Source organism: Aplidium turbinatum, chromosome 4 (genome assembly GCF_918807975.1).
Source record: "Aplidium turbinatum chromosome 4, kaAplTurb1.1, whole genome shotgun sequence".
Lineage (NCBI taxonomy): Eukaryota > Metazoa > Chordata > Ascidiacea > Aplousobranchia > Polyclinidae > Aplidium > Aplidium turbinatum.
The window spans coordinates 45,629,590-45,645,197 of record NC_137475.1 but is presented as its reverse complement, the minus strand read 5'-3'; the positions used below and the strand labels follow the sequence as shown (position 1 = coordinate 45,645,197).

Below are 15,608 nucleotides of genomic sequence, written 5' to 3'. Positions count from 1 at the left end.
CTGGCAGTTTCGCATACTTGTAGAGGCTTTGAATCACTGACGCAGGCCCGGTCACCGAGATTGTCAGAGTGAAGTTTCCGATTGTTGAAGTCATGTTGCCAGGAAACTATTCCATCCATTAGATGCCGATTAATGGAGAGCAGTCCTTAACGTGCGCTGCTCAAGCGCACATCCCGAGAGTCGAACCAGCACCGCTTAATCTTGAAGCTTCCTCGTTCCAGAAGTGACGCGCTAACCAACTGAGCTATCGGGGCTGGTTATTGAATGCTTCAATAAACAGTAATTTGTGAGTTTACATTCTTCGCTTTTAGCAGCATTTTTTACACAATTTTTTGGAAGCCATGACTGAAAGCAGTGGCGTATCCTGGTAAATTTTTGTAGGTATGCAATGGAGGGTGGGTCATGGTCAGTCTAGGGCAGTGGTTTTCTACCAGGGTTCCGCGGAACCCTAAGGCTCCGCCAGTAAGTCTAGGGGTTCCGCAAGTTTACATTCAAATTCGAGAGTCGATTTTATTATTATACGCATATTGTTTAAATACAATCAAATATTGATTAGGTTTGTCACTTTTAATAAATTTGCTACACTTTAACACGTTTGCTGCGTTCCCGAATTTTCGTTGTTTTCTTGTCGTGCGATTACTTTAACTTTCTAACAAGAAACACCAGGCTCAAGTTTCTCATTGAATTTTTTATGAGAATAAATGTAATTTTTTACAGTTTGTATTTTTATTGTAGGCTACATAAATAAATCTGAACATGAGTATTTTAAATTAATTTTATTAATCAAACGATGTTTTTTGCATAAGGCAATTAAATTATTGAACAGGGGTTCCTGGAGCTTTTGGAATGTTTCATTGGGTTCCGTTCCACCATAAAGGTTGAAAACCACTGATCTAGGGAATGTGAGGTCATTCCCACCCAGGAAAATATTGCAAATGTGTCTTAGGTTTTATAGCTTTTCTTGCAATCTGAGCCTTACTTAGCTGATAATTGTTTGAGCTGTTTTGCAAAAAATGAGGTTTGAAATTACTCAACAGCTGAATAATAACATAAAATCACAGATTGCCTCTTCACTTGAATATTAGTTTATCAGTAAATGAGATGAGCTGGCAATTAACCGTTTCTACTTAGTTAATGCCACCTTTATCTGTTTTTTATCTAATAACTTAATACTGGAATAGTCCAAAAAATAAAATTCATTGTCTAATTGAACAAACACGTTACTAGAGTCAGAAATAACTTGCAACTTTCATAATGGGAATATCCCCAAATAGGGATTTTTGTTTTGCATGCAATTTCAAATCAGCATGCCTTAGTCCAGTGGTTCTCAACTGGGGGTCCGCGGATCCCTTGGGGTCCGCGAAGCGATTTCAGGGGGTCCGTGAAAGCTTCCCCATAAACATTGGCTCGTGAAAAACACGAGAAAGATACGTGTTTTTTTACCCCAGTTTCTCGTGTAAAACCCGTGATGTGCACCCGTGTATTACACGGGTGTTTGCACAAACGCAACCCGTGTTTTTCACGACTTCTAAACCCGTGTTTTACACGTCATCTAACCCGTGTTTTACACGACTTCTAAACCCGTGTTTTACACGACTTCTAACCCGTGTTTTACACGACTTCTAAACCCGTGTTTTACACGGCATCTAACCCGTGTTTTACACGACTTCTAAACCCGTGTTTTACGCGGCATCTAACCCGTGTTTTACACGACTTCTAAACCCGTGTTTTACACGGGTGTTTGCACAAACGCAACCCGTGTTTTTACACGACTTCTAACCCGTGTTTTACACGACTTCTAAACCCGTGTTTTACACATCAAACCCGTGTTTAATATGGCAATTTATTTGGTACCAAAATCACACATGCCAAAAAACACAGATATAACTGAAGACAGTACAGCTGTTTCACACATCATCAGTTGGGCGAACCGTGCTGGATGAAGATGTCCTTGCAACTGACTGTCTTCTTATTCTCTTTTCAGCTGATTTGAGGAATTCTTGCACAACAGCTTTAACATCGCCCATGGTTGTGTCTTTTGTGTAACTGTATGTTCGAACTGATGCTGTAAGCAAAAAAGAGTTAGTGCTTAGTCACAAAAGCAATAGGCTAGCAATAGATATACAGAATTCTTCACGGATCAAATATATTAAAAATAGATTGCAACATACGTTCATTAAGCAGGGTATACGTGCAAAATCTAAAGTTTAGGCTACGCACCATAAATTACAAAAATAAATTTGCAATCTTTAATTGGGCGCTTGGAACCGCGTTGACCCATCCAATTAAACTTCGTCATAAGCTTATCCGTAAATACTCCAGAAAGAAGTTGCTTTACGCTCTTTTTGTAGTCCGTCGAAAAATACCGACTCAAATAAGAAATCTGCAAAACAACATTTATCATATAAAATTTAGACTTCACGGTTATATTCCATAGAATAAAAGTAGAGCGCACTCATACTGCAAGCTGTTAAATTTCATTGTTAACAGTCAGGGCCGTGGAGTCAGAGCCGTAACAATGTTTATTGTTTAGCCAAAGGAGTCGGAGTTTTAAAAATTGCACTGACTCCGACCCCTATATAAAATTGAGGAATGCTCTACATTGCGAGGAATTTTAAAATTATCCATTGTCCGAGTGTCAAAAACTTTGGGAAATGTATAATTTGTTGTTTTGCTGCAAATCAATGAATCGTTGTTTTGCTGCAGTCAATGCTGGTTGAAAGTTTCAAGAAATTTGCAGCAGTACGACATTGCAAAACTGTTTTAAAGAGGGTGAAAATAACCAGTATTTCTTGTATGTCTATTCTATGAGGAGAGTCGGAGTTGTGATACCGATTCCACAGCCATGTTAACAGTAAAAAAAAAATTACCAGTTTATTTTGAACAGTGCTGTTTCCCAGGTTGTGTTCAAGCTGATCAAAATCCTCCAGGCTGTTGATGGGAAAAGATGGAATGTCCGAAGGGGGTTCCTCTATTTGTTGAGCTGGGGCGCTTCTTTCGTTTGTCATTATTATATCCAATTATTCGTTGACAGAATTAAAATTCCCATAATTTCCAGTTGAGCAATTCGAATTCGTCGAACTGTGTGAAAAATAAATAATTGCTTTAACATGATTTGGTGTTAGCAAAGGTGCTTTGCTTTGACAATACAAAAAGAATAGCTCCCAGGCTAAGGCAGTTGTGATTTAAGCAGCTGCCAAACAAGAAAAGCGAGTGGTAAATAATACTGCCAATTAAGAACAATGCTCTTGTAGGGGCGCTCACGTGAGAGACTCAACAGATCTTCCAAAATTCGAGAAACTGAATTTTCAAAATGCGCTGCTTGTGAGTAAAGATGGGAGTTACGAAGGATAAAAAAGAGAGTAAACATAAATAAACGACGTGAAGAATTATAGCTAAAACTATATCATCACACCGATGCAGCTGAGCAATTGTTGAGCGAAGTAAATCGAACAAGTTTCAAGATTTTAATTTAACCAGGTGCAAACCTTCACTTTGCAGCGCAACAAATTCGTCACAAGATATGTTCTTGGTCACTTCAGGCGTAGTGTCGATTGCAACATTCAACTGATTGTCATCCAAGTGAAAATCAAGGACTGATTGTTCACGCTCTGGACTTGATTGCTGTGGTGCCCTCACAGAGGAAGACCGCTTTCTTCTTTTCGATTTAGGTTGTCTACTATCATTTACTTCTTCTTCACTAGCTGCTGTTGAAGCCAAATCAGAAGTATTTTCAGCATGTTGTAACTTTATCAGTGCTTTGGCCAAATCATCTGTTGCAAAATATTAACAGGTCATCTTCCGATAACAGTGATCAAGATTAGGAAAAACAATACACTGGAGAATAAGATCTCATGCATATTGCATATGGAATAATAACAATCTGCTAAAGCGGTTAAATGGGAATTACACACCTTTTTACAGTAATATTCATACCCAAATTTTTGTTGAACATGCTCAAAGAATGCCCCAAATTCAACGTAATTTTTCAAAGTTTTCTGGGGGAGGACTCCCAGATCCCCCGCCGCTGGGTGTCGCCTTCGGCAATTACGCTGCCAGGCTTCGCCCGCCGACCGTCAAACCACCCCTCTTCCCCTTTCAAAATACCTAGCTACGCTACTGAATTGGATCATTGTCATTGGGGCCCGCAAAGCATATTTCGCACAGGGCCCGAAATACCCTAAGGCTGGCACTGTACTGGGGCGTTTCTTTCGTTTGTCATCATTACTGCATAAGCGTAGCCAGGGGGGCAAAAGGGGCCATGTCCCCCCAAATTTTCAAAGTTTGGATTCCGAAGTTGAACCCTTTGTTGAAAATATAATATAATTTGTATAAATTTAAATCGTTTTCCAAGACATCTGGCTATTAACACCCCCAGGATTTGTTTTAGACACACAGAAAGACACCAATAAATTTTGCAAATCGTAAATCGCGCAAAGTTGATGCGATTTACGCTTCTTTAAACTAATCTGTGGAAGCAATTTCAGAATCGCTTACTCTGTTGGGTTTTTGTGTAGCTGAGTTTTTTGTGTTCTCTAATTTTAGCCGCAATTTTTGCCCATTTGTGTGTAACAGCTACCTTTAATAAGTTAATAGCTGTTTATCTGCCTACAAATTTCATACAATTATTACCCTGAAAGTGTTTCCAGAAAGCGCTATAATGCATAATTTGAGTGTAATTTTGCAAATTTTTTACGGGGGAGCATGCCCCCGGACTCCCCTAAAATATGCGTGCTTTTGGCACGCTCTAACCCCCGGCCAGCCTTATTGCTTCCCTTGCTTAAACAAAATATATTTAGTGATATGCTTGGCTCACTCTACACCTACAAGTGTCGCACACAAAAACAAACTGACGACTATTATATGTTATTCTGGACTGTCCAATGTATCGCGCTCCAACTGGGGCACATGCCGGTCTCGAAGTATTTTCAGCATGTTGTAACTTTATCAGTGCTTTAGCCAAATTATGTGTTGCAAAATGTTAACATGTCATCTTCCCATAACAGTGATCAAGCTTAGTAAAAACGATACACTGAATAAGATCTCATGCATATTGCATATAGAATAATACCTAACAACCTGCTAAAGCGGTTAAATGGAAATTACATATCAAAAAATTGACAGCTAATTAAGACAAGCAGCTGTGCTGCAACAGAAACAACAGAGCAAACATAAATTTTGTTGCACAAAACTCCATATATTGGAAAACATATTATATACATATAGGTACATGTTGATTGTTGAATGAAACAACCTTGACACTTGGCAATGTAAATTAGTAAGAGAGAATCATAAGGCCAGTGAATTCCAACTCTTAACTCTTAAGTCACCATAATTATATATATGTATAAAATAGCCGGCCATTGGGTACTCTACTGGCAAAACCCTACCTCTGATTGTTTCCAACTTTTATTTAGGTGCCGTATGTATTATAACTTAATGGGTAGTATAAATTAATATTAATGTTTACCTGTTTTGTACATAATTCGTACATGATACTTTTTCCAATTTGGATTGACATCTGAATTTTGTAGGCATAACTGGCGAACCTTGTAACCGGAAGCTCAGGCCAATAACATTCCAAAACATCATTATCATGAAATATCCATTTCTCTAGGACAACCGACAAGATCAACTTCACCTCTTGATATAAAGTCTACGACTGAAAATGCTCTCAGTCATAGTCTTCATATATTTAATCTACAGAAGCACAAAATAGACTGGACTTACTTAACACAGACAGTAAAGCATTTTCAATCAGTGTTGTTTCTCAAGACTGCACATTAAATGATAGGCCAATCGAGTAAAACTATTCATACAATAGAAATAAATGCACTGTCTACACTCTACAGCAAGCCCTGTAGCCTGTAGGTAGGTACCATACTTCGTTCGATAGATGACAAAAAACAGGCACAGCTTTTCGCTACCTTTTTGAACAGCACTGCACCATTTCGGTATGTTCATCGCGATTCGTGCACAATCTTTTGGTAAAAAGAAAGATTGAACCTTTTATCTTCAGGCGCTTTTCGGTAGATTTAAATCAGTTAATGATTTCTAAATATAAATGGAAGATTAATTAACACAAACCTTGTAGCCTACTTAACAGTCACTCTAAAAAGTCCTCTCCTAAGCTGATAAGCAAATACTTAGTGAAATTCTGTGCCATTTTTTTATGTCACAGACTCACAGGGATATTTAATCAGGTGACCGCTGGTAACCGCGATATAAGGTTTACGAAAAATAAAGGGGAGAAATTCGGTTTTAATGAAAATTACATAATACTGTATTCCTGAGTTGCACAATTCCTATTGTAAAGATATTAACATAAAACACAACAAATAGCCAACTAGAGTTGAAAATTTATTTTAAACGAGAGAAACAAGGTGAAACAAACTTGCTACTAGCGTGAAAAAAACACGTGTAAAACACGTTAAAAACACGTGAGTATACAAAAGAAGTGAATATGCAACTGCCGAATTTTTTTAAAGATATTAACATAAAACACATCAAATAGCCTACTAGAGTTGAAATATTACTTTAAACGAGAAAAACAAGATAAAAAAAACTTGGTACTGGCGTGTAAAAACACGTGTATAACACGTTAAAAACACGTGAGTATACAAAAAAAAGTGAATATGCAATTGCAGAGATTTTTTAAAGATATTAACATAAAACGCATCAAATAGGAAATAGCCTACTAGAGTTTAAAAATTACTTTAAACGAGAAGAACAAGATGAAACGAACTTGGTACTGGCGTGTAAAAAACACGTGTATAACACGTTAAAAACACGTGAGTATGCAGAAAAAAATGAATACGCAATTGGAGAATTTTTTTAAACATATTAACATAAAACGTATCAAAAAGCCTACTAGAGTTGAAAAATTACTTTAAACGAGAGAAACAAGATGAAACAAACTTGGTACCGGCGTGTAAAAAACACGTGTATAACATGTTAAAAACACGTGAGTATGCAGAAAAAAATGGATACGCAATTGGAGAAGTTTTTTAAAAGTATTAACATAAAACGTATCAAATAGCTTACTAGAGTTGAAAATTATTTTAAACGAGAAAAACAAGATGAAACAAACTTGGTACTGGCGTGAAAAAAACACGTGTATAACACGTTAAAAACACGTGAGTATGCAGAAAAAAATGAGTATGCAATTGGAGAAATTTTTTAAAGATATTAACATAATACGTATCAAATAGCCTACTAGAGTTGAAAAATTATTTTAAACGAGAAAAACAAGATGAAACAAACTTGGTACTGGCGTGTAAAAAACACGTGTATAACACGTTAAAAACACGTGAGTATGCAGAAACAAGTGAATATGCAACTGCAGAAATTTTTCAAAGATATTAACATAAAACGTATCAATTGATATTCTAGAGTTGAAAAACTTACTTCAAATATGATATAAAGCATTATTGCAATTGATGACATGTGTAAAAAATCTCGTGTTAATCACGTGTTAAAGAGGTGTAAAAAAAACGTACCCCAGTATTACACGAGTTCCCCCAGAATTTCACGTGTTTTTCACGAGCCAATGTTTATGGGGTTGCGAGTTTGCAGCATGATTGATAAATTACGAAATGTAAAAATTGGTTGGTTGTGCTTTATTTGTGTATTAGGCTACCGTGATTTTCAAACTGTACTTCCCAAGGAAACGGTGCGATGTCCTTTGAAAGTTCAAAGGTTTGGTTTCTAACTAAAAAAATATCATATAAATGAATTAAATTTTTAATAAGGCTATGTTCAACTTAATTTTTTTGAGACAGTAGTAAGGAAGAAATTGGAAGAAATTGTTTGTAACGGTCGCAAAATTCTATTGGTTTTTGATAAAATTTATAGAAAAACATCAAATCAACATAATTATAGATTATATAGCCTACTGATTTTTGATGTGCCAACATAAAGCTCATAACATAATTTCTCTAATGTCATCAATAGTCATAAGTGTGTCGCGAGTTCACCAAATTCTTTTAAGTCGTTTCGAAACTCATAAAACATTTGATTCCATTATAATTATAGGAAAATCGATATACCAAAATTTCAGATAAAATTTTTTTGGGGGTCCGCGACCGCTTCGAAGGTACCAAAAGGGGTCCGCCAAAACAAAAAGGTTGAGAACCACTGCCTTAGTCCCATTTGCGCCACACTGTAGTAAAAGAGCGGCGAATAGGCAAATTGTATTAGCAATGCGTGCTGAGGAGTTGTCAGGGTCAGCAAAGTTGCCAAATTTTGAAAACGAACAGTTGCTTCAAATATTGTTATTAAGAGAGCCAGGAGGTTCTGCTACAGTATTAATATTTTTAATTTCTACGCATAAATTTGTTGTTCCTGAAAGATTTCTAGTTCTATTAGAATTGTAATGCATGCCTTGCATGCATGGAGACTACATCACTGACTGAAAGACCGCAACAACTTCAAATGCCAGCTTACTCCAACTAGTTATTTAACTCCTAAACTGCCACGGGCTCTTTAAAGAGCCCGAGCCCTAAAAATATACACACTTTTTGCAATCACCATAATTCTGGTCTTCGTTTGCCAAACTGCATGGGTGTTACTTCTTTAGAAAGAAGAAGACTTGTATTTTCTAAAAGTTGAAAAAAATTGCTAGGTTTGTATTTGAATTTTTTCTGCAATTTTCAATCATTTACAGAGAATTTTTATTTTTTGTGCAAAGTGAAGTTTATGCGGTTCTTTCTTCGCATAACACATAAATATCACCGTGACAACGTTACGTGGAAAGCTTGACACTTGCCTGACGTCTACCGGTGAAGTTTACCGCAGTTTGAAGATTTTTTAGATATCTAAACGGAAACGAAATACAAAATATAAAAAAAACGCACAATTTTTGTGTTTTGTCAGAAGTTTTAGTCATTTAAGGTATTTTCTAAAAAAAATACACAACATTTGTCAGCATATTTCAAAAAACTGTTGAAAATGTATTTTCTGGCAGTCACCGTTTTCAAAATACAGCAGTTCAAAATCAAAGCCTTGCTCAAGTTAAATTCTGAAAAATGCATCACAAAAAAGCGTGGAAGTTAAAATAACAGTTGCTAGGTCTACTCTACTTCTTGCTTTGGTTCAAACATTTTGAAACGTGACGTCATTGCGGTTTAGATACTCACGTGACCGTATTCAAGCAAGCAAAATTTTCGTCGAGATTGCAAGTGTAGACGAAACGAGCTAAAAACCAACAAGCAAGAACACTCTTTCGTGTAGACGCACTTTTAAGTGTGAAAAATTGTCGTCCACTTGACGTCAGCAATAGCCTGCTATTGCGTTATCATAAATCTTATTATTCTGTTGGTAGGCCTGCATGTTTGTGAGGGAGGGAAATTGTTGTGATGAAGCAAAATTAATCTACCCATCGATTATCTAGTCAAAGTCTGCACTCATGGTATGGTATGCCATGCACTCATAACATGGCATACCAGCATGTCGCAACTCGCAGGTGGCCAGGGGCTGAATATCCAACCAACGGGTTGTGATCGAACCATCAACAGCAAAGATGATGATGGCCGTGCCATCAAAGTAGGACTTTTGATCAAATTGCAGCTTAGCAGGATAGTGTTTTCAAAAGTTCTTGCCCTGATCACCTTTTTAGTTGTGATGTATGGCTTACTCGCAAAAGATACAGGCTTCTACAGATAAAGGTTATGCTGTGTGTTTTTATAATTTGAAATTATTGCGATATTAAAAGCTTTATTTCTTATAACTTTTTTTTACTTTCGTTTTCGGCTTTTCTTATTGAGCATACGAATATAGCCTACTTTGAAGATAATTGTGCAACTATGAGGTTTATGTAAAGAAAATTTGCAAGCAAGGCAAGAGAAATAGCTAATAATAACAGCATTTATATAGCGCCACATCCACAGTGCAAACTATGCTCCTGGGCGCTGTACATGACAATGGTGATAATACGGTACTTCCAGTCATAATGTTCAGTGAAATAGAACGTTTTTAAACGAGTTTTGAATTCATTTAAATTTTCAGCTTTCTTTACACGAATAGGCAAACATAACAACTACCGCTATACCGGTACTCGAAAACTTCACTCGTCCGGTGCCTGGTGTTGTTTGTTTATATCTAAACAAATAACTGTAATGAAGTTATTTGTTCAGTCACTTATTATTCCCATTATTTACAGTTATCTGTTTTTGTTTATATGTATTAGGCATTTCCTGATGAGAGCAAAAAGTTCTTGCCGAAAACGTTTGAATTTATGATATTAGTCTGTTAGTGTATTTGTTATTTATGTGTTATTTGTTTTAAGTAATTCTATTCAGCTCTATTAAATAATTGATTCTTCTGTACAGTCATCTGTTTAAAGATTGTGATACCTGGTGAAAATTTTACAGATATAGGCTATGTTTAAATGTTTATAAATAGGCTATAGCCTACCTGGTAGTCTACACCTTTAATTTTGAGTTGTTGGAGCCCTGGACTTCAGCCTTTCCAGTCTAATGGTAAATCTGGCATTACTCTCCACCCTACTTTTGATTGTAGGCCACTTGGATTAGGTTGTTGAAAAAGATTCAAGCAAAATCCGATATTTTCCACAGCCGAGAGAGTTTTAACTTAACCTTAATACGAGCTGTTTTCGTACGCGGAAAGCACGTCACGGGTTATCTTAGCCCCGTGCTAATTAATCGCTAGCAACGGGAGCTATGAAAATCACAGAGCCAAAATATTTTACAAGATAATAGCCATGGGTATTGTGCGTATAGAAATTAAATTTTTACTCAACAAATTTATTCAAATAAAGTGTTTGTAAATAGCGTCTGAGATGAAATAGCTTCTCACCTGAGATGAAATGCTTACAAAATAAGGCTGTCAGAATAGTAGCAGGTGGCAGGTGGTCTGATCATGTCACACCTTTCTATAAGCAACTTAACATACTCAAGCTTAAAGATTTGTACGAACACGAAACTGCTAAGTTCATGTTTAAATTTGATACGGATGTATTGCCTCTGCCTTTCGCACACTACTTTAAAAAAACCAAACTCATGTATAATGCACGTCTTACTAGACGCTCTACCAATGATTGTTATTTTGTCCCACATTACGCCTCATCCCGACTCCAGCGCAGCATTAAATATGCCGGAGTGAAAGTCTGGAACTCCTTACCAACAAGCATGCGTAAATTTTCATTTTATTCTTTTAAAAAGCAACACAAATATTCACTTATCGCCAAATATAAGCACGAATAATTTTGTTCTACCTTCATGTTACCGATAGGCTAATTTAGCTACTAAATATATTTCTCTGTGCAAGACTATCATCTAACAACTTGTCTCAATTTTCGCTTTGAATTATTCATTGTGTTCTCTATCCTATGTCACTTATCCGTAGTGATCTTTTAGATTACGTAACTAACTGTTATTGCAATTCTAGATCTCCAATTAGAATCTGGGGTATCTGCTTGACTCGAAGACCCATGGTCTCTTCGCAGATTCCCGTTGCTGGGAATTCCTTTTTTATTGCTGTATTTATTGTACTATATTTCCCTACAACGAAATAAATAAATAAATCAATCAATCAATCTTCAAAATTGAAATTTTTGAATTATAACATAGAGTAACGATAAACTAAACAAAAAATTACTTTTGCTCATAAATATAAGGCATTTTTGGGCGTTTGTACATTTCAAAGTAATTGCACCAACATTTATATTGCACTAACATTAACATATATATAACTAGCATTACACGAAAATGTCTAGCCACCTGAGACGAAACGCTTATTGTGAAGGGCAGGAAGGTAGAAAAATGACCAGTTTAGGTTTAGAAAATTCGCAAATAATAAAAACTAAAAGATAAGAAATTTCACATTTCTATCATATTTCCTTCTGAGGAATATTTCACTACTAGTGTGGGGCGTCCTCATAAAACCCCGTGTTGCTACAGAAGGGTTAAATTTGCTGTGAAACTGGTGTTGTTGTGTTTGATATCGGCGACTTGCTTCACTCTTGGTGGCTTATTGTTTGTACCTGCGGTTCACGACTTCTGTTGTAGCATTCGGTACGAGCATGATCAACATTGAACAATAAATTACTTGGGAGGATAAATTGAGTAGGCTACATTGTCGTGACAAGTTAACTCTGCCATATTTCTTTCAAACTTTGCTATCACAATGAAATGCTTTTAAATCTACAGTTAGTTAAGTTTACTATAGGTTAACCTTAGTTTGGCCGTTAACCTTAGTTTAGTTTTAACCGCATGGTTTTTTCGGTGCCTCCATGGTGTAGTTTCCATATCAAAAAAACGATTTGTTATATCTCCTGATGTGTACATTGAAAATGAATGTGGAGCTATGTCGAAATAAACTTGATTGATTGATTGATTGGCTACTTAGAAAGTTCGACTTCAAATTAATGCTTATTGGTTGTTGATTGGTAACATTTGAATTAATTTTTTAGTTTCAAACTTTGCTCGCGATATTTTTGTGTTGAAATTGAATTTAATTTTGCAGGTTTGGTTGTTTTACAGGTTACAGCGAAATGGTTTTGTGGTCTGCCATACCAGACAAAAAGTCAGCCATGTTTGATTGACGAAACGACGGGATAAATGCGGATTAATTTCATTTAGCACAGTGGTTCTTAACCGGAGGGCAAGCCTCCCTTGGGGAGTGTCAACCTTTTTTCATAAGGAGCAAGAGCTTTCCAACGATATTTAAGCCTTTTACAGTAAATTCAATGTCCTGAACTACTTTTTTGCCATTTACAACCTATTAGGTTCTGCAAATGTAGTTTTGTTATACGTGAAGGCGAAAATAGGAAAACGGGGGAGGAGGTGCAGAACTTGCAGTCAATGTTAAAGGGGCGCGTGCCAGAGAAAAGGTAAAGAGCCACTGTTATAGCGTCTTATGGCAATTAGGTTACCTTTACTGGTTGTTAAGAGCCTAACCCTTTGCCATCACAAAATTTTCATCTTTGATTTAAAAAATTTCAGATATAAACGTCCAATTCTCTATGTTGTGTTTTTAACTCATTCAACAAGAGTCATATAAAAGTCTTTCTACTTGAATTCAAAATCGCACGAATGAAACTAAACCATCAAAAAGGCGTGCAACCAAAATATATAGTGAAATAAAACGAGAAGCGCTGATTAACAAAAACGCAAAAGAGAAGACCTAAAGGAACGAAAGCAAGGTAGAGTACATTGTTTCAACGAAAACAAACCAAAATACACAACATCTTATAAAACTTATGACCACCCATAACGAAGGGCTGGTTTGGCGTCTTCTCTGTGACCGCCTCAGTATATGTCCTTGATTCGAGACCGATGACGATGATGAATCCTCGGTTGCGATCTGCTTCGAAAGATCAGGAACCTCGTCGGCTGTCGGTGGATCAGGAACCTCGTCGGCTGTTGATGAACCAGGAACCTTGTCGGCTGTCGATGACGACATAAAGGTAGTCTCTCCTGGATCCCCGTCTTCCGGCGAGATGTAGCTGGTTAATATGCCGTCTCCATATTGAACCTCGAGGGTCCACTCGAACCTGTAAACTGGGACTCACATGTCGCTTCACCAGGACGGCAGGAACCCAACGAGGGCTTCGGTTTTGTCTGGAGCCAAAGTACAAAGTATAACAAGGATCGCTAACATCAAAATTAATTGTTTTCCGGTTTTGTTTCCGAGGCGGGAGGACTCTTCGACGTTTTCGTGATCTGAGCTGAGGAAGGAAGTAAGATATCTAATTTAGTACGTAATTCGCGATGGTTTAATAACCCACTGGGAGAGTAACCACTGGCATTAGGCGTACGGCGAAACTGCATCACGAATTGAGTGGTCGCACTTCGAGGCGGTAATGACAATTTTTTGAAAGTCTGGTTAAAAGTGCGCACCAAACGCTTGGCAGCATCATTCGTAGCTCGATGGTATAGTGCTCCAGTGATGTGAACTATTCCCCCAGCTTTACAATAAACCTTGAATTCTTCCGAAGAGAACGTAGTCGCATTGTCTGAGACAATGGAGTGGGGGTATCCAAAATGGGCAAAGTCCTGCTCTAAAAGATCAATAGTAACAGACATCGATACGGAAGAAGTTGGGAAAATGGAAGGATTCTTAATAAGCATCGATAACAATAAGTCAATTAGAACCTAAAAATTAATAGCGTGATCGACATAAATTCCACTCTAAAGCTTCGCATAGGGACGGTACATTACGGGACGCGCAACTCCGTTGTTCCTTCAACATTAGAAGAGTCAATTGCCAATTTGACATTTTTTTTACGCTTTACTGCTGGCTTGCTTTCAACTAAAAACCTTAAATTACTTTAAAACCAACTTCACTCTTCTTATATAACCCATAAAAAGTAAAATATTTTGTAAATTACAAAAAAACGTAACCCTTCTAGTGTTGCGGATAAGCCAAAAGCGGATGAAGTTTCGCATCCCTATGATCTACAATCCCTAGCTTCGCAGGAGCTATCCACGGGTGAATAGGAGCCTTGCTTGGTGCAGCTTGGTGCAGCTTGATGCTCACCACATGTAGTGCATGGTCGGCATAGGTCGACAACAACAACAATTTGACCTTATTTTGGTCGTTTTTTGATGCTGATAACGCTTTTTGTGGCCCAGACTTGGTAGGCTACAATTCGACAGATCACAGATGCACTCTGTTGAAGTTAAACTTAAAAGCTTCGCTTCAAGTTTGAAGGAGACATCAAATCTCACTGCGCAAATGGTTACTGCGCACCTTAAAATAAACACTGGCTGAAATGTTGATTTTTTTATAAGATAGAGAAATAAAACATAGTAACTTTAGCGGGTTAGCATACTTTATTACACACAAAATATAACATAATTAAAATAAAATAAACTCAAACGTTTTCGACACATACGTGTGTCCTCATCAGGAATTAAATCTGCAATACATAAAATGAAAAACCGTAAAATAAATTTGACTGCACTGGAACTGTAACGACACTCTGGACTGAAAAGCACAAACTGAACACATGATAGCCTACCCTACGAGAATGATTACGAGCAAATTATGCGGTGGGAAACAGATCGCGTGATCAGTAAGCAAAGAGATCAGACAAGTTCTTTCCAGAAAAGAGAGAAGTGGAAGAGTTCGTTTTTTTAAGATACTTTTCAACGTTTTAGCAAGACCGGTTCTTTTCCGACTTTCGACAAGAATTACTAGTTTTTTTCCCTCAGGCATTTTTGAATTTTGGTTTCTGCCACGATTGATCGCATTCGATCACGCGGACAAGCAATGTCGCGTTTGTTTTCCACCGACTGAGCTGCCTCAGGCTCCATTGTTCCTGCTAGGTTTCAAAATAAACAATTCCTTGTTGCGATGAGAAAGAGCGACGCATCTTAGCAACGTCACCGATTACCTAAAGTCTTCCAATCGTTCAATTCACTATTGTTATTTTTTAGCAAAATCAGTTTATTTGATAGCAACATAAAAATAAAAAATAAAGTAGGCTATAGCCTACCGAATTAGAACAACGAGATCAGACTGTAGCCTAGTTATGTAAAGGTAAGCTTTTACACTTTTAAGAACAAAAGGTTTGATATTTGGGGTGGTCAGATCTTGATATTCTGATGAAGAAAAAATTTCCATTCTATGCCAACCTATTTAAT

At 37.1% G+C, this 15,608-nt stretch overlaps 3 protein-coding genes across 4 annotated transcripts in view; 1 reads left to right on the top strand and 2 right to left on the bottom strand.

Moving 5' to 3' along the window:
* Nucleotides 1-15,608, bottom strand: part of LOC145769256 (uncharacterized) — a 195,889-nt gene that overhangs the window by 89,904 nt on the left and 90,377 nt on the right. The gene's annotated exons all lie outside the window — the stretch shown is intronic.
* LOC145769255 (uncharacterized) overlaps nt 1-15,608 on the top strand; it is a 196,861-nt gene that overhangs the window by 124,060 nt on the left and 57,193 nt on the right. The window lies entirely within an intron of this gene.
* On the bottom strand, nt 1,812-6,163 carry LOC145769341 (uncharacterized). 2 transcript variants are annotated; one of them, XM_082580951.1, is made up of 6 exons: nt 5,928-6,163; nt 5,471-5,613; nt 3,489-3,773; nt 2,871-3,081; nt 2,221-2,383; nt 1,812-2,065 (listed from the first exon to the last, which is right to left on the bottom strand). In XM_082580951.1, exons 4-6 carry the CDS (start codon nt 3,006-3,008, stop codon nt 1,908-1,910), a joined length of 459 nt encoding a protein of 152 aa, XP_082437077.1. In that variant the 5' UTR covers nt 3,009-3,081; nt 3,489-3,773; nt 5,471-5,613; nt 5,928-6,163; the 3' UTR covers nt 1,812-1,907. The 2 variants fall into 2 exon arrangements, with proteins under 2 accessions (XP_082437077.1, XP_082437078.1); XM_082580952.1 differs by lacking the exon at nt 5,928-6,163 and having other exon boundaries at nt 5,471-5,845.

Excerpts from the sequence above, each read along its gene's own strand:
- LOC145769341 (XM_082580951.1), bottom strand. The coding sequence starts at position 3,008 with ATGACAAACGAAAGAAGCGCCCCAGCTCAACAAATAGAGGAACCCCCT. Across the intron at positions 2,384-2,870 it reads GCACTGTTCAAAATAAACTG|ATTTCTTATTTGAGTCGGTA; the intron begins GTAATTTTTTTT and ends GTTGTTTTGCAG. Across the intron at positions 2,066-2,220 it reads ATTTATTTTTGTAATTTATG|CATCAGTTCGAACATACAGT; the intron begins GTGCGTAGCCTA and ends TTTTGCTTACAG.